This window comes from Panthera pardus, unplaced genomic scaffold (assembly GCF_024362965.1).
Source record: "Panthera pardus isolate Hobbes unplaced genomic scaffold, ASM2436296v1 HiC_scaffold_8, whole genome shotgun sequence".
NCBI classification, from domain to species: domain Eukaryota; kingdom Metazoa; phylum Chordata; class Mammalia; order Carnivora; family Felidae; genus Panthera; species Panthera pardus.
In genome coordinates, this window is record NW_026527013.1 from 36,240,294 (window position 1) to 36,268,287 (window position 27,994).

General features: G+C 36.0%; 1 protein-coding gene across 5 annotated transcripts; it reads right to left on the reverse strand.

Annotated features, from left to right (window-relative positions):
• Positions 1-1,381: 1,381 nt before the first annotated feature.
• On the reverse strand, positions 1,382-27,994 carry UBA3 (ubiquitin like modifier activating enzyme 3). 5 transcript variants are annotated; one of them, XM_053897701.1, is made up of 18 exons: positions 27,976-27,994; positions 25,852-25,893; positions 23,885-24,005; positions 22,510-22,590; positions 18,742-18,824; positions 15,794-15,874; positions 11,928-11,971; positions 11,518-11,582; positions 11,060-11,215; positions 10,002-10,104; positions 9,719-9,832; positions 4,491-4,544; positions 3,693-3,729; positions 3,525-3,606; positions 3,089-3,189; positions 2,893-2,956; positions 2,698-2,752; positions 1,382-2,173 (listed from the first exon to the last, which is right to left on the reverse strand). In XM_053897701.1, exons 3-18 carry the CDS (start codon positions 24,002-24,004, stop codon positions 2,088-2,090), a joined length of 1,326 nt encoding a protein of 441 aa, XP_053753676.1. In that variant the 5' UTR covers position 24,005; positions 25,852-25,893; positions 27,976-27,994; the 3' UTR covers positions 1,382-2,087. The 5 variants fall into 5 exon arrangements, with proteins under 5 accessions (XP_053753676.1, XP_053753674.1, XP_053753675.1 ...); XM_053897699.1 differs by lacking the exon at positions 27,976-27,994 and adding an exon at positions 26,080-26,168; XM_053897700.1 differs by lacking the exons at positions 25,852-25,893; positions 27,976-27,994 and adding an exon at positions 26,080-26,175.

A 27,994-nucleotide genomic window follows, 5' to 3' on the forward strand; every position in this document is an offset into this window, starting at 1 on the left:
GTGTGTTGTGCATACTATTTAAAATACAACTTTTTCTGCATTCACTCTTCAAACATTTCGTTATGAGAAAAAATGAAACTGGTGGCCTACCTAATCCGGTCAGTGGCTAAGGGATTTAGACTCCATAATGTTAAACGCAAAATTCTGTCAACATTTGAAGCCAGATTCCATACAAAAATTCCGATTTCCAGATGACTTTGAAAAATATGGATACCAAGAGTGAACAGTCAGCTGAGGTACTTGCCACTTTACAAAAGTAATTTTCACTCCAATTTGCCACAAATCTATTAAACCTCTTCTATCTCCCTGCTGTGGTTATTTAGGTTTCCCGCCTTTATTTTATCCCACTGCAAGCAACTATGTCCTAAAGCCATTTTTTTTAATTTAAAACAAAATTAAACTTTGCCCTTGAAAAGTTATTTATGATTTTCCAATAGTTTCATCTAACCAGTAAAAATTTACATGTTAAAACTCGTAATATTTAGTGATCTACACAAGTAGTACTAAATAATTCAGGTAACTAACTTAAAACAGCTTAAACAAGTAGACTGAAAAGGAGGTTGGGGGCAGACTGGTGTTGGAATCGCTGTTCCAAGATTTCGAATTGTACAATTTGGGATAAATGATGTAAACTTTCTAAAAGGATTGAGCTCTCTGATGTAGATATTAACACCTTCTCACACAAGGCTACTCTGAGAATTATTAGAGCACCCGTGTAAAGGAGGTGCTAAATGTTAGTCCCTTCATATTCCGAAATTCAAACTTTATCTGTAACTTTCTAAATTTTTAAAAAAATGTTTATTTCTGCCAGCACAGAGCCCGATGTGGGGCTCAAACTCAGGAACCTTGAGATCATGACCTGAGCCGAAATTAGATGCTTTAACTGACTGAGCCACCCAAGTACCCCTGAATCTGTAACTTTTTAAGTTTTGTTTTTTGTTAAACAACAAATTTGTTAAGTTTTTAACTTTTTAAGTTTGTTTATAATGAAACAAACGTTAGTATGGAGCTAAAAAGAATAAAAATTTAACCTAGTGACATGTAATCATAAAGCTTTTGAATAGAACACTGCCATCTAAGTGAAAAACACATAGTGCATGTTCCCACATTGAGACACTAAAACTAATTTTTCAATACTTACACTTAATTTTGTCTAAAGGCTTAATTTTTTAGGGAAGAAAAGGGCATTTTAAGGACAATATAAAAAGATTCCATTTCATTACATTATTATGTGAGAGCAAATTAAATCAGTAGCTATTTCTTGTGGTACCATAAAAGTTTTGTATTAGTAATCCTGCTACACATTTAAAAATTATTGCAATGTACATCACTATGGAACTTACTATCCTTAATATACCTTAAAATTTTTCAGTGAGAAAAGTAGACAATATATGATTTTATTAATAAATAGTGTGAAAGCATCAGTGATAACTGTTTGAACATTAGATTCTTTTAAACATCCATGTCTTGGCTTTAATATTGTGCATATTGGCCTCTATGGCACTACAAGTAAACATGAAAATAGTTCCCATTTCCATGCACAGGTATTCAGCTATAACACCATTTACAAATTATTATGGACACGGTAACCTTTGCAATAATTAATATTCATTTGGACAACCACAATTAAATGAATATTAAATCAAGCAAGAAGTAGGCTATGTTCAATATGCTCTAGATGTCAGGTTGTAATGTTTAATGTTATTTAAAACTTTATTTTCTAATTTTCTTTAAAGGGGTATCTTTTCTATATGGGGGTGCTCAAATGAAAAATGAGGAATGCGTTCTGTGACCATAATAACAGAAGTCACGCATCAGAGTGTTTGCCTCCTCCTCTAAAGAAATACATTTGCTCATTATCTCTCTCTCCAGATATCATTTGCCATATTATTAATGAAAATGCTTACAAATACCAACCCCAAAATTCTGTCTTCAAGGTAAGTTAAAAATTTAAAAAAAGAGTGGTTCTTTATATAAAAAAGTCAAATTCTAGCAACACTAACGCTAAAAATGACATTAAATTTCTTAGCATACATGTAATATATAATATTTCCATCAGTTTTCTATTATGTGCAGATTTATTTTCCTTAAGTAAAATGAAGTTTGAATAGTACAGTCTGTGGTGTGGTGACATCAGCAACTGCCAGTTCTTGCCCATCAACGAGTCCCAATTCTATAATAGAAAAAGTATAATTAACCCAAGCAAAAAAATCTCAACAGAAGCAAAACACACACACACACACAAAGTACACATTTAAGGTCTAGATAAACATCAAAATCCAATTCTCTTTAATCAAGGTGATACTATCTTTGATTTCTTCGAGTTTTTTTAATATTCTACTGAAAGAACAATTCTATTATCATTTCTAAAGATATAATTATAATGAAATCATCATTTAAAGGCATTACCTAGAATAAGGATTCATTACTTTTACCAAGAGAAAAAGAGAAGAAAATGATTAGTAAATATATTCATTCAAAATAGCTTTCAGGACACTTGGGTGGTTCAGTTGGTTAAGCAACAGACTCTTGATTTAGTTTCAGGTCATCTCATAGTTGTAAGTTTGAGCCCATCGGGCTCTGTGCTGACAGCACGGAGCCTGCTTCAGATTTTCTCTCTCCCTCTCTCTCTGTCCCTCCCCTGCTCATGCATTCTCTCTCAAAATAAACATTTTCTTTTTTTAATCTTTAAAATACCTTTCAATGTCTTGGAGAGATTTGGCCTTGTTCGTTCTTCAATAGAAGTTACTGACTAGAAAACAAAATTATTTTAATGTAAAGCACATTAAATGAAATTGAACTTGTAATATAATGAGAAAAAAGACTTGTAATATAGTTTTGTGAAAAACAAAAAAACAAAACAAAACAAAAAAACAACCAAACACTGATTACCTGTAAGTAAAGTGTTCTATTTCTTCCCTCTAATGTAGCTGTGATGGCTGGAGATTTCATCTGCCTAAATTATGATAGGGAAAACAAAATAAAATTAAAAAATCAAAGATCACTTCTTAAAAAACAATTCTAGTTTTTAAAGTTTTAAAATCAGAAAAATTATTTCTATAATAAAACAAAAATCCAGAACACTTACAGAGATGCACTATTGGTTAAATAATCCAAAACCTCCTGCAATTTAGCAGATGGAGAAAACTGAATATTTTGAGGAAGCTGGCTACATGCTGGGCAGTTCTCCTAAACACATAAAACACAATATATAATAGTGGCATACCCACCAATAATAGTCTATAAATATGAAATGAAAATCAACTTGTTTTATAATATTTCCTACAAATAAATTTTCATGCTTTAAAATCTGTTTTTCATAATAGACCTGTTTTCCTAAATTATCTTGCTACACAGTATTTATTCTGGGCTACACTGCAAAAGATATATAGTAAGTAGGTTTCTGGAAGTTAAAGAATACATAGGATGTGGGCAATTTCACTCATATTTCTAACCAGTAATTAATACGTAAAAATCAAACTATGCATGATCAAACAAGTTTTCATTAGTGTAATAGTACTTACCTTTCTCTCTGCTTCAAATGTATACGTGTACAGTCCATCTACATCATTGAATACCAAGTAATTATTAAGAGGAATATATGCACTGTAATGAAAAAATGTTCATCTTTATACAATTGAGCCAAGTCAAAATACAGATTTACATAGATATTAAAAAATGAAATCCATTACCTTGTGGCTATTTTAAAAACCTCAGTGGCACACACAGCTGAAGAGGGGAGAAAATAAAGGTGCCTCAACTCAATGAAAATTAGACATTTAAAATTATAAGTTTTTTAAAAAGTCAGTTATAAATCAGAACAGATAAACATTTAAGGCTATTGATTAAAAAACAGATAAATATAGATATATACATACACACACTCTTTAAAACACTGAGAAAGTAACAAATTGTATATTTGTTTTATATAATCCAAGTAAGAGAGTAGCATTGCATGTTTTCCTTCCTCTTCTTTAGATTAATGAGCAATCTGTTACACTGATTAAAGGGAAAGGTATATAGGGGGCCTGGGTGGCTCAGTCGGTTGAGCGTCCAACTTCGGCTCAGGTCATGATCTCAAAGCTCGTGAATTCGAGCCCTGCGTCGGGCTCTGTGCTGACAGCTCAGAGCCCGGAGCCTGCTTTAGATTCTGTGTGTCCCTCTCTCTCTGCCTCTAACCCACTAGCATTCTGTCTCTGTCTCTCTCAAAAATAAATTAACATTAAAAAAAATAATAAAATTAAAAAAAAAAAGGAAAGGTATATAATATCCCCTTACAACAGAGCACTTTATGACATAATTTAAAACAAAATATATACAGATCCAATAGCTTGTTCTTTTTTGCAGTTTTGTTACACCCTCCCCACCTAAGAAGATACCAAATTTCTAAAATACTAGTTTTCTGAAATCAAGTAGCTGCAATAATGTCAATTTAATGAATCAAAACTAAAGGAAAGAAAACAAAATTAAGTATGGCCATTTTCCCCTACCTGCAATGACTGCATTTGTAGAAGCTACTGCAGGAATGATTCGTTTTACAACTCCTGAAAAATATATTGATTAAAAGACGGTCATTTCTTCTAAAAAGTGTCTTAGACAATCTGATTATTAAATATCATTTTCCACAACTTGATTTTTCAGGCGTTCAAGTCAGAAAATAGACTTAACAATGAAATGATCTTCTTTCACATTCCCATCACTTTGTTGTATGTTCAGAATCTTAAACCAGTTACAGTATCAAAGAAAACTCTTTACTAAGCTTCAAATAAAAAAGACACAATATAATACAGCTCACAATTAGAGTGTTTATTGTATTTCAGGTACAGTATGAAGATTAAGATACGACAGAATTTTCATAACATCCTTGTTATTAGTCTTATCACTCTGATTTTAAAGGTAAGGAAAATGAAGTTGAGACAAATATCCACAACTATACATCTAATAAAGTGATAGGAGTGGCATATGAACCTATATCTGCTCCCCAGTGCATAATCTTAACTGCTACAGTTTACTATACTATCCTCAGTGAAGTGTGAATAAAGTATAAAGAACAAGAGTTAACTAATTTTTCCTCATACAATAGTTTTATTGATTCCCCGAAACTTACAACAAACAGAGAAACTGCCCCTCGTCGTCTCATTTCCCTCTATAATATGGACTATGCAAAATATTTAACTGTACTCTATTTCTATCTCATGTTTTGCATTATCAGTATTCACAGATTAGGAATGAACAAAGCCCCACCCTCTACCATTTTTTTAAGTACAAAATAAATATTCCCTAACTATATCTGAATTGTTCATTTTGGAACACAAAAACTTCAGAAAAAAGTAGCCATATTATCTTGGGAGTTGAGGGAGAATTTAAAAATGTGTTCCCAGACTTTAGGTGCAGGCAGGTTTCAAAAAACTGAGAAAAAGGCCAAACAATCTAAGAAGACATGGAGCAAAGACAGTGAAAAAGTTTAGAAACCTGTTTTAAAAAGTTAATTCTGGGGGCACCTGGGTGGCTCAATCAGTTAAGTGACCAACTCTTGGTTTCAGCGCAGGTCATGATCTCACGGTTTGTGAGACTGAGCCCCACATCAGGTTCTATGCTGACAGTGTAAAGCCTGCTTGGGATCTGATGTCTCCTCTCTCTCTGCCCCTCCCTGACTCACACGTTCTCCCCATCACTCTCAAAATAAATAAACAGCTAAACTTAGGGTGCCTGGGTGGCTCAGCTAGTTAAGCGACTGACTCTTAGTTTCGATTCAGGTCATGATCTCATGGTTCATGAGTTCAAGCCCCACAGCAGGCTCTGTGCTGTGACCGCAGAGCCTGCTTGGGGTTCTCTCTCTCTCCCTCTCTGCCTCTCCTGTGCTCTTTCTCTCTCATTCAGAATAAATAAACTTTTAAAAAGAAATAAATTTAAAATTAATTAATTTTTAAAAAGCTAACTCTGACTGTATGAATACATATAATTTCAGAGAAGGGGAAGTAGGGAGGAACTAACTTCATGATGGTTAAACTAGAAGCTCTCCAGTGAACCACATACAGCAGGATGTACTGAAAGGAAGAACAGGTAGTCACAGTGAGGAATGTAAGACACATTGCCCAATAAGAGCCAAAATGATAAAGACTTCTCATCGCCCACTCCTCACTTCTTGTCCCCACCCCCTTTACTTCCAATTTTGATTCTGTACTTTGTCAAGGCTCTCAATCATCAGGCTCAAAAGCACACACCAAGCCTTGCTAAATATGGAAGGATGAAAGAGGCTGCATATTGAAATGAGTTTACAGTTCCTGATCAGGACAAAATTAAGTCATTTAATTCAAACTGTTGCCAAATGTGCACTATATGCCAGACACCATTCTACGTGAGTAGCAGTGAAAACATGTATTTGCTTTTACAGAGTTTCCTTCTGCTTTCATATACTGAAGAGCTTTATGAAGAAAGTAAAACAAGGTATATGGTAGAGTTGACAATGGTGGAAGAGGTCCATTAAAGTAGATGATCAGGGATGACCTCCTCAGGAAGGTCATTAATTTGAGCTGAAACCTAAAGCATAAGAAAGATCTAGCTATGCAATGACCTGTGGAAAGAGCATTTTCATAAATAGTAAGGGCAAAGGCTCCAGGGCAAGGATGTATCAAAGTGTTAAGTATGAAATATTCTTTGCATAGGAAAACAAGACTACCATTATTTCTGAGAAATTATATGAACATTGATAGTGAATGGCTCCGAGGTCATTATCAGTTGAATGATGGAGTAAACCGGTTAAGTTGGTACCTGAGGGATAAGCAGCCAACCCTAAGGAGATCCAAAGAAGAACATTCCTGGTATAAGAATCAGGAGTATTAAAAAAAAAAAAAAAAAAAAAAAGAAAAAAGAATTAGGAGTATTAAAGCTCCAGGGTGGGAATGAGTTGGGTGTGTTCAAGAACACAAAGCAGGGACACCTGGGGGGCTCAGGTGAAGATCTCATGGTTCGTGGGTTCGAGCCCCATGTCAGGCTCTGTACTGATAGCTGAGAGCCAGGAGGCAGCTTCAGATTCTGTGTCTTCCTCTCTCTCTGCCCCTCCCACCACATGCACTTTGTCTCTGTTTCTCAAAAATAAATGTTAAAAAATTTTTTTTAAAAAGAACACAAAGCAGGTTGGAATGGTTAGAGTAGGGGGAGTACAGGAAGCACTAAGGAGCATGTAATAGAATTTTTAAATGACATTACCAGGACCTCAGTAAATACAAGGAAATAATCACAGAAGAGAAACAGATTTTCAAAAAGATGGCAAAGCCTTTTTTCTAGTGAACTAAGTGATGAACTTGGAACAAAATTCTGGAAGGATGAACTGTGAGTACCTACATTAGGAAGCAGTGATCACTAGACCGAGCATTAAGATTGTTCACTGAGTTAAGTCATGTTGGACTCAGTTACTGTGATAAGTAACTAGGTAACCCAGGGAAACATGGAAGATAGTATATCCAGGATTCGGCAGAGCAGTTGGAAAGGTCTTTCATGATATCCTTGTGAATAAGACAAAGAAATAACAAGTACTCAAGAAAGCCTGATCAAAAGAATGAGATAAACCTAAAAGGGCCTAACCAGAAGTATGATTCAAATGTCTGTTCTCAGCTACTTGAGCCTTGTTAAAAACAATTTTTTTTTTAAATTTACATCCAAGTCAGTTAGCATATAGCACAATGATTTTAGTAGATTCCAGTGATTCATCCCCTACGTATAACACCCAGTGCTCATTCCAACAAGTGTCTTCCTTAATGTCCCGTACCCATTTAACACATCCCCCCACCCACAACCCCTCCTGCAACCCTCAGTTTGTTCTGTGCATTTAAGAGCGTCTTATGTTTTGTCCCCCCTCCCTGTTATTTTTGCTTCCCTTCCCTTATGTTCATCTGTTTCGTATCTTAAAGTCCTCTTACGAGTGAAGTCATATATTTGTCTTTCTCTAATTTCACTTAGCATAATACCCTCTACTTCCATCCACATTGCTGCAAATGGCAAGATTTCATTCTTTCTGATTGCCGAGTAATACTCCATCGTATAATATATACCACATGTGCTTTATCCATTCATCTGTTGATGGACATTTGGGCTCTTTCCATACTTGGCTATTGTCAACAGTGCTGCTATAAACATTGGGGTCCATGTGCTCCTTTGAAACAGCACACGTGTATCCCTTGGATAAATACCTAGTAGCGCAATGCATTGCTGGGTCGTAGGGTAGTTCTATTTTTAACTTTTTCAGGAAACTCCATACTGTTTTCCAGAGTGGCTGCACCAGTTTGCATTCCAACCAGCAGTGCAAAAGAGATCCTCTTTCTCTGCATCCTTGCCAACATCTGTTGTCTGAGTTGTTAATCTGACCCATTCTGACAGGTGTGAGGTGGTATCTCATTGTGGTTTTGATTTGTATTTCCCTGATGATGGGTAATGTTGAGCATTTTTTCATGTGTCTTTTAGCCACCTGGATGTCTTAAGTCTTGTAAAAATTTTTAACTATTTGGAAAAGAGATAGAGAATGATTATCAAAACAACAGATGAAAAGATGCTGGAAAAAAAGAGACAACCTGGCAGGCATAAAAGCACATATAGAGAGGTAACAGCAGGTTTAAGAATAAACTTGTAAAGGGGTGCCTGGGTGGCTCAGTAGATTAAGCACCTGACTTCAGCTCAGGTCATTATCTCACGGTTCGTGAGCTTGAGCCCCATGTCAGGCTCTGTGCTGACAGCTCAGAGCCTGGAGCCTACCTCAGATTCTGTGTCTCTCTCTCCCTATCTGCTCTTCCCCTGCTCATGCTCTCTCTCTCTTTCAAAAATAAATAAACATTAAGAAAATTTTTTAAAGAATAAACTTGTAAAGACCTACACTTGTGTATTATAAAAGACAAAACTACCCCAAAAAACTGCCAAACCTATAGTAGGAAGATGGGGCTTAGCAACTGCATGTAGGAAAACTTTCAGATTTTAGTAGACAGTAACCTTAAAGAACCAGAAGTATACCATCAACATAAATAACAAGCAAAGAAATAACAAAAAACCCTGCTCTCCTCTAAGACTGCACCAATTATCACAAGTTTATTTTAAGACCAAACCTAGAATGCTGCATTCTACCCTAGATAGTTAAGAGAAATATGGACAACTGGAACATGGTTAGAAAAAAACAACATGATGGGAACTTAACATCAGGCAACATGTCAAAGCTTTGAAGGAACTAGAAAGGCTGATGACAGTGATTTGCAGGCAATATGATAACTGTTGTCAATATGTTAAAGGCTATTACTCAAAAGGGAACTGATTTATCTATGGTGTATGCTGGGGCAATGCTCAGACCAAACTAAAGATGGAGATTTCTGCTCAATACACAAAATAATTGTCTTGACAGTCTTATCCAAATGTGAAATAGATGGTCCCAGGACGTGACACATTCCTCTTCAGTGAAAGATAAAATGAATGGTTCAAATTGGATGATTCAGGGCCTCTTCCAATTCCAGTAAGATTTTATTAAATTCCTCTAGCTAATAAGTAGTATGGATTCTGTCAAACTCTGTTCCTTCCAACCAAATTTGGGACACTTGGAAACTATTATTTCCATGGTACTTTGAGCCGCAAATGGCTGGTACTATCTGAAATCATTTATCCGTTATTTCTTTCAGAGCATTCCAACCCTTGAAAATGGGATCATCCCCAGGTTATAATTCATGACAATTCACTGACTTACCTTGAGTGAGTCTATAGGTAACACCCCTAATATTATATTGTGATGCTCTCTCGAGGGATTTTTGGAAAATCCACTGAATATGATCAGGATCATCTCCATCTAATGGAACTCCTTCTGTTAGTGGGAAAAAAAAAAAGAAAGAAAAGAAAAAGAAAAAATAAGCAGGAGAGGAAGACAGAAACATGTAAACTTAAATCAACTTGTTTTTAATGTAATTACACAAACGGATAATATAAACAAATATATCTTACATAATTCCGGATTATGAAATTCAGTTTATTACCTCCAAAAGGCTGCTCCTTAGGCCACTGTAATATCCTTACATACTCAATACAGTGTTCTGGTAGCCTGGGCATAGATGCAATGGTGCACATGGGAAAATTAACCTGAAAGCACAGTTTACCTTTTTTAGTGGATTTTAAACAATGAATTATTTTAAAATGTAACTTCTAATTAGGACTGCTCCCTAAAAGTAGATAGTAGGTTTTAATTCATCTTAGCTTTCCTCTTATAAAAACAAAACATTTTATACCACTAATAATTCTAAAACTAAAAGAGCATCTGAGTCACCTGCCTTAGATTCATCTTCCTGTAACAATAGGTTTGCCCTACATGTACAAAATTTAAGCTTTGTTAGATCATGAGAAGAAAAGTGCCAAATAATTTCTCAAATATGAGCACTTCATTATGTTTGCATATTTAAATATGACGGTATAAAACAAACCAAAACAAAAGCAAATTCACAGAGTTAAATCAATCCCAAGTAAACACTAATAAAATTATTTCTTTTTGTTTTTTAACCTTTATTTTAAGTAGGCTCTACACCCAACATGGGGCTGGAACTCACGGCCCTGAGATCAAGAGTCACAGGCTCTGCTGACTGTCAGCCAGGTGCCCCTAAAATCATTTTTACTTTTAAATCAAAATTCTAACTGTTCCTTAAAGTGGGTATGTAGCTTAAAGAGGCCCATCTTTGGAAGGATCATTCTCATCCCTGGTATCTTTATTTCCCCAGAACAATCACAGGCAAAAACCAAAGAAAACACAGTATAGCTCTATCCCAACATATAACTTTGGAATTGGCCCTTGATCCCTACTCTCCAAAAGAAAAAATGAATACAAAGGAATTATGAAAAGAGAATAGTATCAAACTGTGATATTTGGTTCCTATGTTTCTAGAAATAGACCATAATTTCTTATCTTTCTTCTTAGCATGATTTCTAAAATATGGTCACCCGTAATTAAAAATCCTAAATACTGAACTAGATTTAATAATTAATCCTAACTCTACCCCCCAAGAGACTCTAACACAAACGCAAATGCAGGTGCTTTTTTGATTACCTGTGGAGGATACAGTTCTAGTGTGCATTCAATACAAGCAGTCATTCCAGGCAGAATCACCCTGGCATTTCCTTTAAAACCTTCTGTCCCCCCATCTATCAAAGGGACAATGGAGCTTGGATCTAATACGCCATCTTCATAATTTAGAAGAGATATCTAGGAAAATTATTTGAAGGTAGGAGAGGGGAATAACAATTAAAAAAAAAGATAACATGCTGTCAAGTAATTTCACAAGTCAATCACATTACTGAGCACTAGATTATCAAATCAAGGGATTATGATATTAGCAATTTATATTCTCACCTGAAAATTAATGACTGGCAATAAATAATGAAGCACAACTACTTGAGTGAAAATTAAAATGATTTTTCAAAAATATGATATGGTATTCTAATTTTTGGTATGTTCGAAGCAGCAGCAAGAACTTCCAAGAATCATAACAACACTAAAGTTTTTACCAGCATGCCATTTATCCATCTTCTGGCTATGATAGAGTCCAGTCCACATACAATTATATGAAATTCTATGGAAGAAAAAGCAAGTTTAGCTTTTAAAAATGCCATTGCACAAAATAATTCACACTTTCTAAGAAACAATAAAGCCCCGCCTTTTATTACAACACAAACACACACAGCTCCTAATTCTTGAGTCATCTTTACTCAAGACAACAAATAAAAATGCAGCTAATGATATCAACTAAGAATTACAACAGTGGCATTCTCTGTTCAGTCAACCTTACTGAAAAGCAAACACCAAGAGATGAAAACAAATGAAGAAACAGCCCTCAAATAGCTAGCAACCTTCAAATAGATAGCAATAAAATACAGGAAGAATTTAGTGAGAATTTAATTTCAAGTGGACAACTTACGTCGATAGAAAGTGTCATTAAAATCTTGAATCTTGTTGAAATGTCTGGATATAAGTAAAGGAACTTAAGCTGTTAAGTTTTTAATTTATAAAGTGAATTTAACAATGCCATAAGGAACAAATTATAAATGTATTTAACAAGACATAAGTCTTCAATGTTCCGGGGAATGTGACAAAATGAACACAATCCTAATTCATGACAACACCTCTTTTCTAAACACTCCTCTCCTTAACTACTTAGTTCTCTCATCTCTGAACTCCCATATTATATTTATATCTCTGTTATACTCTCTACTAGACTTCAGTTTTAATATCAAACCATACATCCTGGGAAAGCAGACTGTGTGTTTTAGCCCCAAACACACCATTAGCCCTAAGCAAAGAGGCAATATGGATTTTAGTGAAGGAAACACGCATTACAGTTCCCATTGAGGCACACGATTACAAGACTTAGGACAAATGAACACCTTGTACACCTTGAATTTATACGAAGTTATATATCAAACATTTTCCATTAAAAATAGGAATTACTGCTGCGAAGCTAATTTTAAAAAACCAGGTTTCCAATAGCTTTTTCAGGTACTAATGTGATTTGTTATTTTGGGAGTAAGTGGGGCGGGCGGGGGGGGGGGGGGGGGAACAAATCCTTGTTCTTCTCTCATTTAAGTCAGTTTTCCAAGTCTCTCTCTTTTTTACCCTACAAAATTCTATCAGCAGTCTTTCCCTGTCTGGATGCTGCAAAGAGAACCCCATTCAAAAATGGCTGTTGGTGTTAATCAATCATAGTAGGTAGCATTTTAACAGCACACGTGTACAAAATATTTTAATTTTTCTAACGGAGCAATTTTCTATTTAATAATATATATTATACTTCTCTAAATTATAATAATCCATCATATATTTTTAAAAAGCAAAATGGAGAAAAACGGGACAATATAAATTATGTTTGTCCTAGATTTTTTATTCTGGACTATAAAAGCTATAAAAAACAAATTCAATTCTAGCCCTCACCCATTCAGGCCTCTATTCCTTCTGAATGCTCGGCAAACAGGAGGCATAAACTGCAGCTAGCACAGGGAGGTCATAAGAGAACCAGAGCACACACTGGAGAAACAGCAATAGGGGGACCCAGGATCCACACTAAGAAATTCTATGCCCTAGATTTCTACAAAATACTCAAAGTTCACAGATCTAACAGTATGCATATTCTTCTTCATCCTTTTCCCTACAGGGGCCTGTATTTGCCTTTTTAAACTTTTTATTTTGAAATACTACAGATCCACAGAATGTTGCAAAGCTAGTACAAAGAGGTCCCGTGTTTTTCATCCAGTTTCCCCTAGTGGTTACCTCTTAGAGACTATAGCACAGTATCCAAACCAAAAACACGACATTGATAAAAATGAGTATGTACAGCTGTCATTCAAACATGTGTAGATTTGTGGAACCGCCACCATAAAGACATGTGACTATTCCATCAAGGCAACGCTCTACCTCCTGCTAACCCTTTAGAGTCACTCCAATCCGTGTCTAATCCCTGGCAATCAGGAATTTGTTCTTCATTTCTGTAGTTTTGTCATTTGAAGAATGTTATTTAAATGGAAACATACAATATATGATGTTTTGAGATTGGCATGTTTCATTCACCATGTCTTTTTTTTTTTTTTTTTTTTGAGAGAAGGTGCGCATGAGAGAGCAGGGGAGAGGCAGAGAGAGGGAGAGAGAGAATTCCAAGCAGGCTCCTTGCTGTCAGCACAGAGCCTGACACAGGGCTTGATCTCACAAACTGCGAGATCATGAGCTGAACTGAAATCAGGAGTTGATGCTCAACCAAGCCTCCAGGTGCCCCTCAGCATACTGCCTTTGATATCCACCTAACTTGTTGCATGTTTCCTTAGTTCCTTTTTATTGCTCAGTATTACTCCACGGCATGGTCATGCCAGTATTAACAATTCACCTAGTGACAGATGTTTGGATTGTTTCCAGTTTTTGGAGACTGCAGATAAAGATGCTATGAACATTCGAGAATAATTTTTATGTAGACCTAAGTATTTGTCTCTCTAGAGTAAATGCCGAGGAATGAAATTACTGAGTTATACAGAAAGTATATATTCACATTTTTAAGAAACAGCCTATTTTCCAGATGGCTATACCATTTTACATTTCCCACCAGCAATGTATCTGTGACCCAATTTTTCTGTAGCTTTGCCAGGATTTGATTTTATTATTTTCTCCTTTAGCTATGTCAAGTATGTAGTAATATTTCATTGTGGTCATAATTTGGATTTCTCTTATAGCTAGCAACGATGAACATACTCTCATGTGCTTTTTGAACTATCTTCTTTAGTTAAATGTCCCTTCACATTTTTTGTCCATTTCCTAATTGCATTGTTTTCTTACTGCTCAATTTTCAGAGTTCTTTATTTATTCTGGACAAGTCCTTTGTCAGATACCTACTTCATAATTATATCCCATTCTCATAATTACATCTCATTTTCTTAACAGGGCCCTTCACAAAACAAAGTTTTTAATTTTGATATAGTTCAAATTTTTTTCTTTTATGGATCACACTTTTTTGATGTGGTCTAAGGCCTCTTCACCAAGTCCTACATCACAAAGATTTTCTCGTACACGGACGGCCATCAAAGTTTTAGTTTACATTGTATACTTAAACCTATGATGCATCTTGAGTTATTTTTTTTTTCAATTTTGAGGTTTGAGTTGAGATTCATTTTTTTTGCATACGGTTATCAAGTCTCCACAATTTGTTGAAAAGATTATCCTTTCCTCCACTGAACTAGTTTTGCACTTTTGTCAAATACCAATTGGCCGTATTTGCCTCTGGCTATTACTGGTTTCTGTGTTCTACTAACGTGTGTCTCTCTCTGCTAACACCACAAAGTCTTGATTATTGTAGCTGTATTAAGTCTTGAAATGATACAGTGATTGCTCACACTGTATTCTTTCTCAAAATTGTTTTAAGTGTCCCGTCACCTGTGCATATACATTTTAGAATCTCATCTGTATCAACAACGAAATCCAACAATACAGGATTTTGATAGAAATTGTATTAAACTTGTGTACATATGTAGGGTGACATGACACCCTTACTCTGTCAAATCACCCAAGTCTTGAAAAAGGAACACCTTTCCTTTCATTTAGACCTTTGATTTCTTTCATCAGCATTTTGCAGTATTCAGCATATAAGTCACATACTTATTTTATTAGATTTATACCTAAGTATTTCTTCTTTTTTTTGAGTGGCTGTAAATGGTATTCACTGTATTTTAAATTTCACTTTCTACATTTTCACTGCTAGTATAGAGAAACAGATTTGGTTTTTTTGTTCATTTTGTATCCTGTGGCATTTCTCAAATAGCAAAGCTCACCTCCTGAATTTCTATAAAATACTGAACGGTCCCCAAACCTACAGAACACTACTTTTTTAAAAGATATTTCTTCTAAGAATGAATTTACTCTGACACACCTTCCATTTGGTTAATAATACAGTAACTGTCTATTCAGCCTGCTACTCTAGGGAGATATAAACATTAACTATAGCCAGACAAGGACTTACAGTCTAGCAAAAGAGATATGTAATTCAAACTGAAATCAAGGGCAATAATGCAAAATAAACAATGGCGCTGTGAAAGCTTAATTTAAAAATTAGGGCAAAAAATATTTATATAACCTTAAAGAAAAGATTGGAAGCAATATAAAACAAAACGTCACCAGCAGATACCTCAGTAATAAACTTACTGCTGATTTTTTTTTTTTTTTTTTTGCTTATCTGTATTCTCTATGTTAAACATCTCTTTTATAATAAAAAACAAATGCTTTTGAAAGTTAACCTTTTTGTCAAAAGGATACGGAACTACATTGCAATTAGGAACTCTGTCATTAAGAAATTCTGCAGCAACTTCAGCCTTAGGTCTTCCAACATCTTTAGGCCTACAGGAAAAATTATATTTAAATTATCATTCATCATATAAATCTAGATGATCTGTATAATTTACTTTCAGACATAAAAAATATTCATGGTGAGTTTATTTAGAGGATATTTAGAAGGAATACTTTTATCGAAGTACTTTTGATGAGTGATTAGGCATTCAACACTAACACCAAATGGCAACACTTGCTGATGTTCCAAATTGTATTTACAATACAACTGTAAAATTGTAAAATTCACAAGCACTGACAAGTCTAATCAAATATTTCTTAAATGAAAATAGAAAGTGTTTGTTTTTTATTTTTGTTTTTTCCATATAAAGCATAACAATGGCATGTTTCCTGGCCACTTTTCACTCTGGCATTTCCTAATGTAAAATATTATCCCACACTCAGAGCATTCCAAATCTGCCCTGAACCCCAGAACCTCAAGGTGCTACTATGGAGGTGGTGGCTGAAATATACATGAGATTTATTCTGGGGATACAAGAACCTTCGTTTATCCCCTTCTTCCCATGTGTGCTGATTAAATAGGAAATTTTATGTCCCATAAGAAGTCATATGCATGTGTTCGAAGAAGAGACAATGCCAAAGCCATTATCTAAAATTGCAAATATTGCCAACATTTTTAAGAAGCTAAAAACAGAAGACCTAAAAAGGTAACTCCTAGTTAAGAACCATAGCTATAGATACAAAAGGACACAAAGAATTCTCTCTTCTAATCTCAGTACGAATGGTATTTTCTTTCTACTTCCTTATTCTCCTCAAAGACATAAATCACTTCTTCCTTATTCTCCTCAAAGACATAAATCACTCCCTCACACATGCATATGTGTGATGCATGCATATGCATATAGTAAGAGCTTCGTTGCTACTTTTTCACAACATATTTTTCATTATACACAGAGATCTATCATACCCATTAGACTATGAACACCTGGAAGAAAGAGACCATATTCTTATATCTTTGTATTCCTTCATATATAAGCACAGAATACTTTAAAAATAAACGAAAATTTAAAAATCAATGTTCCTAATAAAAATTACTTTTTATTACTTACTTTTTAGAAGTCTAAATTTTTCATGTTTATTTATTTTTGAGAGAGAACACAAGTGGGGGAGGGACAGAGAAAGAGAGTGAGAGAAAAAGTCCTAAGCAGACTCCATGCTGACCCCAATGGAGGGCTCAATCTCACAAACCCTAACATCATGACCTGAGCCCAAATCAAGAGTCAGACGCTTAGCTGACTGCGCCACCCAGGTGCCCCTAAAATGGGAATTTTAAAGAAAAATAATTTAACAGGTCAATTTTTTTCCTCTCCAATAAAGCAGTGTGCTTTTCTTGATTCAAAACTTCTAATAAGAGTTTTATTCTGACTTTGTCCTAGAACTAGACTGTACAAATCAAGGAACCTGATTTCAGTACTGTATTCAACTACTCAGGACAGAGTTCTTTAGATAAAAGGGATAAAGGAAACTTGATTCTTTAATGTTGTGGATTATATGCACTTCCACAGTAGAACCCAAATAAAAAAACTCCTAGACAGTTTCTGTAGAAACTGCTAATTTACCTTTCCAGAATTAGGGGATCAGATCGCTCCACCTAAAAACTGCCCTCTGAACAAAAAGGCTTTATACAGTTACCAACTTTGCAGGACACCCTGGCCTAATTGCTTATTCTGGAAAACAATGACCTGCCCTGAGGGCTGCTCTGAGATTAAAGGAGGTAATATAAAGACTTCAGAAAGTGTTTACTACATCTTAAGTACTCAACAAATGTTAACTATCATTATGATTTTCAATCATTATTTTAGCTACAAACTAAAGGTCATGACCTATCATCATTAACCAATGAATTCAATGGGATCTTTCTTAGAGCATTCATGTACTAAGAATGTGTCACACGGGAAGGATCCACAAAGTTTTCTGTGAAGAAGGATAATTTCAAGGGCTAAATAAACAAAAAGATAAGGCCTAAATGTTAAATGTACAGTTCACATCGCAATTACAGCACTTCCTTAACTTGACTTTAACCCATCCCTCAATCTCTTTAATATCTTCCACAAAGAGAGAGGTTTTAGGCCTATCCAAAAATTTAATTTTACCTTCTCTGCTAACCTAACCTTATACGGCATATCTACAACTATTTGAGTACTCTCTGCTAGTAATCTAATCCCTAGAAAGAAAAATAAAAAGTCCTTATCTCTCCATATGTATAATTTTTTGATCAATGATACTTCTATCTAAGCTAATCAAATCTCTAAATGCTACATAGTAAAACTGACTAATGAATCTTTCCTCAGGACTGCATATATGGCCTACTTCCAGTTTTTAAAGTCATTTCTAACAATCCATTTCTAGACGCTTTCTGTATTTCATGTTTGTCGAAGGTAATTATCCCTTTGTTCCTGGATCTTCTCTCCTTAACTGTCCATTTTCTTTTTCTTTCTATTAACAAAGTTCCAACTCTGTCACAACTTCATTGCCCCAGAGTCACCATACAACTCTTGGCTTATAAATTCCCACCAATGTATGTCATTAGGGCCTAATATTCTGGCTACTATTCTCTCATGAAATCAACAGGAGGAAAAAGGCTGCACTCCACGTCTTCAGAACACAATCACCTCCCGAATCACATAAACCATTTGGAAATCTCTTAAAAAAACACAACAAAATCATGTATTTGTTTACAAAACTAGTTTCACCAGAATGCTCAAATTTTCTTGCAAAATTTTACCTAAAAAGGGAGTGGTAGTTATTTTTTAAATAAAATGAGTGTGACCCTCTCATAGTTTTTAAAGATGATTAAACTGTAATGTACTCAAGTTCAAGTGATTATCAGCATTTTAAACTAAGATCTTAAAACTTACCTAAATAAAAACTGCCTATTTAGATTGGAAACATCTATTGTGTCCATGTCTATAACATGAATCTGTCTAAAACCAGACAATGCCTGTGGGAATAAAAAAAATCCAATTAAGCAGAAGTTTCCTCACATCTGAAATTTTAAGATTTGTTTTCATGTAGTTCTAAATTTATAAATGCTCAATAATAAATTCTACATAATTGTATTCAGTGGTTAAAGAGTCTTACAAGGTACATAAAACTCAGAGTTCTTGTAAAGGTCAAAAATGTGTAACTACTCAACTTTAAATAGTCTGCAACCAAAAGAGAACAACTCGACATTTCTGCAGCGGTTTTATAATCCCGTAAACACATTTGTAAAGTTTGTTGCTTTGCTGCTGTTGCCAGCTATTTTAATTTTACTAGTCTTACTAATTAACTGAATTTGCTGTTCTTTTTCAGAATATTGTTAATAATATTCCTACAAGCTTTATCTTAGTTTACATAACATTAAGTATGTCGTGCTTCAGAAATAACTATTACATAGTTACATATTACCAACACACATACGTACACAGCACATGTAAAAGGAGTGTCCTTGAAGTATTGAGTCAAGAACAAGCCATCAAAAAAGCTAAGGAAAAGCAACAAATGGTTGCATTTCAATAAGGCCACATATTCTAACAGTACAACCACTGCTCAAATTTATCAGCAGAAGCAACAGAACGAAAAAAAACCAAGTCTCAATGATTAACCATGCTTTTCTGGTCTTGGTCAGTGAAATAGATTAAATCAGGTGTCAATAATTCTCCTACTTTTGGGCCCCTCCTTAGATAGCAAGATGTCCTCCAGGGCTGTCCATACTTGCTTTCTCATATTCCTGTCTCACACTTATACTAAACAAGCTTTCACTACCACCACTTCACAGAAAACTGCCCTTGTCAAGGTAACCAGTGACTCCTATGTCGCTACCTCCAATGACAATTTTCAGTCTCTCTAATCATACCCACCTGAGATATGTGACAGGGTATGAACCAATTCCTCCTCTTTAAAATACGTTCTCCACTTGGTTGCTACACTCATGAGAAATTTGAACACTAAAAATTGGTTTCCAGTTCATCTCACTCAGGAGCTTTCCCCCTACTTTACTGGCCAGAAGGTGGAGTGCCCTTGTGCTTACTTCTCGTTAGTGCTTGTGATCCCAGGCAATTTTGGAAGATAAAGCATCATCTGACAGACCTGTCAAACTTAACAGTTTCCAAAACCAAACTCATTCATCCTTGCTCACCAACACCACTAAATCTATTCTTTTCCCAGTGTCTTCCATTTCAGTGAATGCAAACTCCATCCTCCCAGGAGAAAAGCTTTTCATGTCATCCTTCACTCTCCTTTACTCATGTCCCCAAACTAATCCACTAGCAAACCCTGTTGACTCCAATCTCAAAACATGTTCATCATCCTGACCACCTCTTACCACTTCCAATGCTACCATCTTGTTCCAAGTCATTGTCATCTCTTGCCTAGGTGACTCCAACAACCTTCTAACCAGCCTCTCAGCTTCCTGCTCTGTTCTTCCTTGAGCTTTTTTCTCTGTATATCAGACACAGTGAACCAGGTTAAAAGTCAGATTAAGTCAACTCATCTGCTTAAATCCATCCAATGACTTCCTGACGCACAGTAAGAGGCAAAGTTCTTACAGTAGCCTGTAAAGCCTTTTGTAATATTCACTCTGAGCTCCTCCACCTCCCACTACCTCTCTGATACCCTATGGGAAAATGCTCCCCCTTTTCCACTTCTGATTTAGCTATAATGACCTCCTGGCTGTCCTAAAAAGTAACGGTCATGCTCCCACTTGACAGATTTTGCACCAAATGTTCTCTCTGCCTAAAGAATTCTTGCTCACCCCTTTGCTCAAATAACACCTTTTTGTAAACCACTTCCATTCTCACCAGGCTATCTACCAAGCTATCAATCTTGCATTCCTCCTTTCCCCACAGCTTTTATTACCATCTGATATATTATGTATTTTACTTGTCTTTTTCCTTCCGCTAAAACATAGGCCCCACAAATACAAACACCCGTCAGTACTATTCAAGGCTGTATCTTTAGCTTCCAAAATGATGCCTGGCATATGAGGGTGAAGAGGTTAAATAACTATTGATCAATCATTAATATTAATGTCATAGCCTTTTTTTTAGAATGAGTCTTTAGAAGGCTTATAGTCAATTCAAAAAACCATGTATACCTCTTAGGTATTTATGTCTGAAATAAGCAAAGCAACAAGTGGTAATCTAAAAGCTTTAGTTTTCTTCTATTAAGAGGTTATTACAACAATAAATTACAAGGCATCAAAGTTGTTTGGTGACTTCCTTAGATCTAATCTCCAATTAATTTACATTTAAAATTACCATATGTCACATTTGCAGGTAATAGCTTCATTAGAGAAAAAGTTAAGCATTAGGAGATTTTTGCATACAATGCCTACCAAAACCACTACCCATCCTCCATAAATCCTTCCTTTCTAGAACTCCTTGGTACTGCAATAGGGTTTTTATGTTTAAGAAAGTACTGTCATTTTGGCACCACATCACATAGTACATCATACATAATTCTATTTATTTTGTGTACGACTTGTACCTCCAATGAAATTTCAAATTCATTAGGGACATAGACCATGATGACCCACAATCCCTTCAGAACTGAGCACAGGAGTAAGTACCATGAAGCGCATTAAGTTTCTGCAGTGCCACTAGGAGTGACATTAGTGTTTTCTTAGCAAAATGTATATGGCTGTTTACATTTAAACTGTAGCTCCAAGACCAACTTTTTAAGTCCTTCATTTGGCCAGTGAATGTGACTTTACTCATTGTCTAAGAGTTTGTTCTAGCACTTCCAATTTTTGACACACCAACGAACACCTGACACACAACACCTTTAAATCAATTCTTCCCCTCACCATTTTTGTTAAATAAGCCAATAAGACCTTATAAAAAGCTACTTTGTGGTTATTAAAAGTCAACAAAACTCTCAAGTCACATATTATGGATTTCAAACCAGTATACAGAAATAGCTTCACTACAGAGTACCCTCTTTTAAGATGATACTGTGAAAACAAATTGACAAAAAAAAAAAAAAAAAAAGGCTTAGCTCTCTGAAATTTCATGAGTTTACTATTTTATGGCCATCACAAATTACTGTTTGATTAAGTCCTGTAATGACCTAACGGCTCAGTGAAAAGCACACTTGACTAAGATTTAATGACCTGGATTAGGTTCCAAGCACATCACTATTCTTCAGAAAAACTTGGGCAATTCATTTAACATCTCTGAACCTCAGTTCTCCCTATATGTAAAATGGGACAATATCCTATCCACCTAATTGGGTTATTTTGAGGAAAAGAAGAAATAATTCTTTGAAATTACATGTTAAAATAGGAATTACCAGTTTTGTTATTTACTTCACTGAAATTAATGACTGCTATGCAAGAGGAAGCACAAAGATCTGTTTAATAAAGACCAGAGAAGAAAACAGAAGAATTTCTATCAATGACTTTACAGTTGAAAACTTTAGACTGTAAAAAGTTCCACAGTTATATCATCATTTTAATTACTATCTCTAATCTGACCTGCTAAATTTATCTAACAAAGTCTCAGGAGAAAAGATTAACAATTATAATAAAGAAATTTTCTAGTAATAGAACAGAAAAAGATAAAGGACTAATTATCACAAGGAGGAAAAAAATACATTATATATATATATATATACATATATACATACATATATGTATAAATTACCAGATTTTTCAGGAGCTCACATCCTAAGCCGCCAGCTCCAATGACTAGAACTTTACATGTATCTAACAAAAACTGGAGAGACTGTAAAGAATGAAAAGGCATTATTAAAATCTGGTTGATAATAACTGTAAGTACCATCAATAAAGCAATTGCCATAAAAGTTTCTAATGTTTCCGTGAAAAAAGCAACTGAAGATAAAGAGCAGACTTTGTATTCAATGAATTATTTTAAATTTATGAACAAGGTAGAACCAGAAATTCTATAATCCCAATGATTTCAGCGGGTTTCAATTTTAGTGTTTTTAAATTCATTTTCATTTTATGAAATTAAAAGTTCATGTCCAACAAGAAAAACTACTATACCTAGTTAATTAAGACTCATCTTTTTTTTTTTTTAAACTCTGAAAGGGGATGGAAAACAGCAAATTTACTTATTTAACTGACTTCCTAAGAAGAGAAAAGTTTGTAAAAACTTTAACAGAGGATCAAGCACTGCACAAGGTGTTTAAAGGTCTTAAAAAGATAAGAACAACAATAATGGTATTTATAAAACAAGAGAAAACAGAAAGAAAAAAATGGATAAAACTCTTAGAAAATTGTACATCAGCAGAAATACAATTTAAAACAATCATTTAACACCAGTATCTTAAATTATCAGGCAAAAAAATAAAAGGTAGATTATCCAAAGAAATTCAAAATACTTGCAATTCTGTCTAAGATGAAAGGAGAGAAAATGTATACTGAAACCCAAGAGTCTGTACCTTAATTTTAGGCATAGCATAATATTTCTATTTCAACAACATCTCTTTATAAACACAAAGGACATAAAAACTAACTATAAAGAAGATATTCTCTACCTTGTATTAAAAAATAAGTTGTATCTAATTGAATACTTGCCTTAAGTTAAACACTCCCAGTCCAAAATTCTATTCCTCTATTATAGAGCAGTCATAATTTTTAACATGCAATTATACTCAATTCTAAGATGCGCATTTCAACTAAATTTCAAAATTTAAGCAAGTACATGTATATCTCTATCAAATTTAATTCCTCAGAGTAGGACTAAAATGGGGAATGTGTCTCAGAAGTCATTTTAAACTGTAATTTTAAGTGAAGTATAACTTAGAATCTTAATTCAGATTATAAAGTTATTTTATTCTTGAGAATTTTCAACACATTACATGAGAAATGTGAAAACTACTAAATATTTGTCATTCAAATAAAATCAGTTGCAAATATTCAATTTAGTATTTCAAGATAACTTACACAATTGTATTAGTATTTTTTTATTAAAGAGCAAATTAGAAAGAAAGCATTTTATTATTTTTGAAACATAAAACTATTAGAGGAGTTACTTAAAAATAAACGTTTCTCACTTCAGTGCTCGGTTCGAAATCAGGGTGTGTGAAGGGTCCAGATCGCTCGAGGAACTTCTTTACATGGTTCCAGCGACCTTCCCAGTCTCCAGTGTCCCCACACCCACCATCAACAGCCATTCTGCACAGAACACAGTAAATTCAGCTGCAAAGATCAGTAGGAAAAAGCCACACCTACAACTATTATGGTTTCCCCAAATGAAAAAGTAACCACACCAGACCTGCTCAAATAAAAAGGGAAGTATCAGTATCATTAGGCTTATGCTTTTAAATTTTCCCTTGGCTATTATATAGTTTATTTCAAGTTAGGAACAGCACGTTTGACGAAATATATCATTCTACGTGCTTCTGGGATCCTAAAGCAAACCAAGATCAAATTTGGGATTTTGGTCAATTGGTGAGAAATGGGCTTTTCTACATTTGGAATTTATAAAAGATTACTGCAAACCCCTCAAGTCTGTTCCATCAACACAATTATACCAGGAAAATGAAAAACAAAAAACAAAAAAACACCACTTTCAGATGTGTGATGCTCCAAATCTAATATAATTCATGTGTCATTTCCAAGTTTGAAAGATGTCATTTAATGATTATTTCTGATGACAGGAACTGTTACACATTTTTCTCTGAAAGAGGTCCCAATTTTCAAGAAAGAATCTCTTAACTATGAGGTGTTGTTTCCACTCAACACAAAAAAAGTTTGGGGTTACAACTACACTACAGATATGCATTACTATCTAAAAACTTTTTAGAACATACAACTGAGTAGAGAGGGACTCCTCTAACAAAATACAAAATGTATTTCCTATTCTATGCAAGATACATGTTTGGTTCTGATTATTTTTAATTTTCAAATTTCCTATAAACCCACAGTTGCTACCTTCAAATGTATTAGTAATACCCAATTTTTACGAAGGGACAAGTAAGTACTGCCTAACAATAAAGCCCACAGGTTTTGATGTCACATTTCAGCTGGGTCTGGTTCCACAACATTGTGACCTTCAGCAGATTACTTAACAGCCATAAACCTCATGTGTAGGTGGTAGCTACATCTTAAGGTCAGAACGAGGATAAAGAGATAATCCACATATAGGACTTAGTAAAATGCATGGCATATAGTAAGCATTCAATTCTTAACTGTCATTTTAAACAAAAGTGGAAAGGAAATGAAAGATGGGAAGGAATGTGAAATTAAGCTGGATATTCCAGTCCAACTGCAATTGCAATTAAACTCTCCGAAGGAGATTCGTAGAGACTCTGAAGCACTGCTACCGGGAACTGGCACAGAAATTACTAACTCACCACACCCACTGCAAGAGTACGTTCCTCCCCTCCCGTGTAGGGAGATGAAACATTAAGTGGTGTGGGCCAGGGTGGAAAACATTTTGTTTAAATCTGTCTCATCAGCACAGAATTAAGTATCTGATAAAAACTTATCCGGGGAAAATAAGCTCTTTGGAATCAACGCTCTCCTTTTAGAACCAATTATTCTGCAAAAATGATTGAAGTGCTTACTGCAATACCTTATGCATAAAGTTCTCATAAAAAGTTTGCAATTAATACTACTGTCTCAGTATTTACGAAAGGCCAAACAGGCCTACGGTCCGTTTCACGTGTTTAAGAAAGATTCCCTTTTCACAAGGTCACGGCTTTGACAATTGGGGTGGAGGAGGGGTTGGGGCTCAAGGGTCCTTCCGCAAGACTTTTGGTCAAGTACCACCCCGGCGGGCCGGTGCAGGACCTGCTGCGGTAGACCCCGGGCCCGGCGCCCGCCCGAGACTGAGACGAGGAGCGGCCCGCCAGGCCCCTGGGGCTGCGGGATGGGGGTCAGGGGATGAGGCCGCGCGGCCTGCGCTCCGGGTGCCCCCCTCCCAGCCCCCCGGGCCCGCTGCGGCTGGTCCCCTAGGCCTGGGGTCGGGGGAGGCGGGGGTCCCCGGAGAGGGCCCCGGCCTCCCGGCAGCACTAACTTCTCAGCCAGCAGCTCCTCTATTCTCCTTCTTTTCTTCTCCCTAAAAGAAAGAGAGAATAAAAGAAGGGTCAGCATCACGCTACACATTGGGCGCCGCGAGGGGATGGGGGGGCGAGGGGACGGGGCGGGGGGCTGGGGGACCCCGGGTGGCGGCGGTGACCGCCCACCGCCGCGCTCTCTCACAACCCAGCCCGGCCCGGCACGCCTGCTGAGCCCGAGTACTTACGGCTCCTCGCCATCCGCCATATTGTTCTCCGCCTCTTCCCAGGTGCCCTCACGGCGGGCGGGGCGGAGGGGCGGGACGACGCGAAGGGGCGGGGTCAACGCGGTCGAAAGAAATGGGGCGGAAAGGGGCAATGGGGCGGAAAGGGGCACTGGGGCGGGGCCAGAGGAAGGGGTGGGGCTGACTGCGCGGAGGCTACGATGGGTTTTAAAGCCTTTTCTTGTAATTATAATCTTGATTAACTACACTTAATTACATAAATCTTACCCAGTGTGTAATGTTATGCTGAGTAAAAATATACATATAATACATTATATGTTTGTACAATTTATGTTAATAAACAATTATATAAAATGGTATATTCTATGAAAAAACTCTTTGAAAGAGCCATCTTCATACGCCTGACCTTTTCCCTGACGCAAAGCATCGGAGTAATTTTCACTTTTTACTTTTCAGGAAACATTTTTGCATAAGGGTACTCACTGTAAGAATAAAACGTATCTAAATCGGTTTATAGTGGTGGGATGGAGAGATTATTTTCTTCCTTTGTGAATATCAGTGGTAATCTTTTAATGTCACATCATTCTGTCAGATAAGAAGTTAAGCGGCAATGGAACTGAATTGAAAAAAAACTTTTTTGGGGGGAAAAATATATATTTAGACAAAAGAAAAGTACAAAGGAAAAAAACCACAAAATTAATGAATACTTTAGAACACCCATAATCTCATCACCTGAAGATAAACGGTAATAAAATTTGGGGCTATTTTCTTCCACAGTCGGACATACACTGATAGATGGATAGATACATTTGTGTGTGTGTGTGTGTGTGTGTGTGTGCGCGCGCGCACGCGCGCGCACGCGTGTGTGTGCACGCACATGTGTGTTTGAATGAATACAAAAAGATTATATTAAAATATACATATATGTATGTATATATACATACATATATGTATCCTTTCTTGGAGCGGGAGGTTGGAAAAATGAGATATAGACTCAGGAATACAGTTTAAATCCTTAACTCTCAGGGTGCCTGGGTGGCTCAGTCAATTGAGCTCAAGTCATAATCTCAGGGTTGTAAGGTCCAACCCTGCCTTGGGCTCTGTGCTGACAGCTCAGAGCCTGGATCCTGCTTTGGATTGTGTCCCCCCTCTCTCTGCCTCTTCCCTGCTTGTACTCTATTTCTCTGTCAAAAATAAATAAACATTAAAAAAATAATAAATCCTTAACTCTTCACTTATGAACTATGAGACCTTCGGCACTTCTGGGTCTTTATTTGTAAAATATTTACTTTGTAAGACTGAGAATTGAATAAAACACAATGGTTCTCAAAATATAATCTCTGATCAGCCATATTAGCATCACTTGGGAATTTGTTACAAATGCAAGTTCTCACACCCACCCCCAACCTTCTGCAAGGCCCTGAATGATTCTATTCAAAATAAAGTTTGAGAACTACTGACGTGGAATACATATAGCCTAATGGGTACTCAGTAAATGTAGCTGCTGTTAATAAATCATGATACTGTCTCCTCTTTGTCCTTTATTATTCCCCAATCAGGTTGAGTTTAATAGCATTCATTGAGCTGAAAATTAGTGCCAGGCAGTAAATGGGAGAGGACAGAGTTCACAGTCCACAGTCAGTAGCAGGAGATACCAGCCACTTTCCCAGGTCAGGTGTCTCAACATCAACCCAGAAAGCTCTTTTTTTCCCCCTCCAGACTACTCTACAGGTAGAAACCACTGAGATTAAACCGGTGCTTTTCAAAACAGGCTCATGTGGGCTGGACCCTGGCAATGCTACTTTCAGGAGATCTTTTGATTAGTGGCAGCAAGCACCACAGCCCCCTCAGATAATAGAAACCAACAGGTGCCTTGGAAATCACCTAGTCCAAACCTACCTATTTCACAGGGAGGAAG

Excerpts from the sequence above, each read along its gene's own strand:
- UBA3 (XM_053897699.1), bottom strand. The coding sequence starts at position 26,099 with ATGGCGGATGGCGAGGAGCC. Across the intron at positions 10,105-11,059 it reads TAGAACTGTATCCTCCACAG|GTTAATTTTCCCATGTGCAC; the intron begins GTAATCAAAAAA and ends CTGTGCTTTCAG. Across the intron at positions 2,753-2,892 it reads ATAGAACACTTTACTTACAG|TCAGTAACTTCTATTGAAGA; the intron begins GTAATCAGTGTT and ends TTTGTTTTCTAG.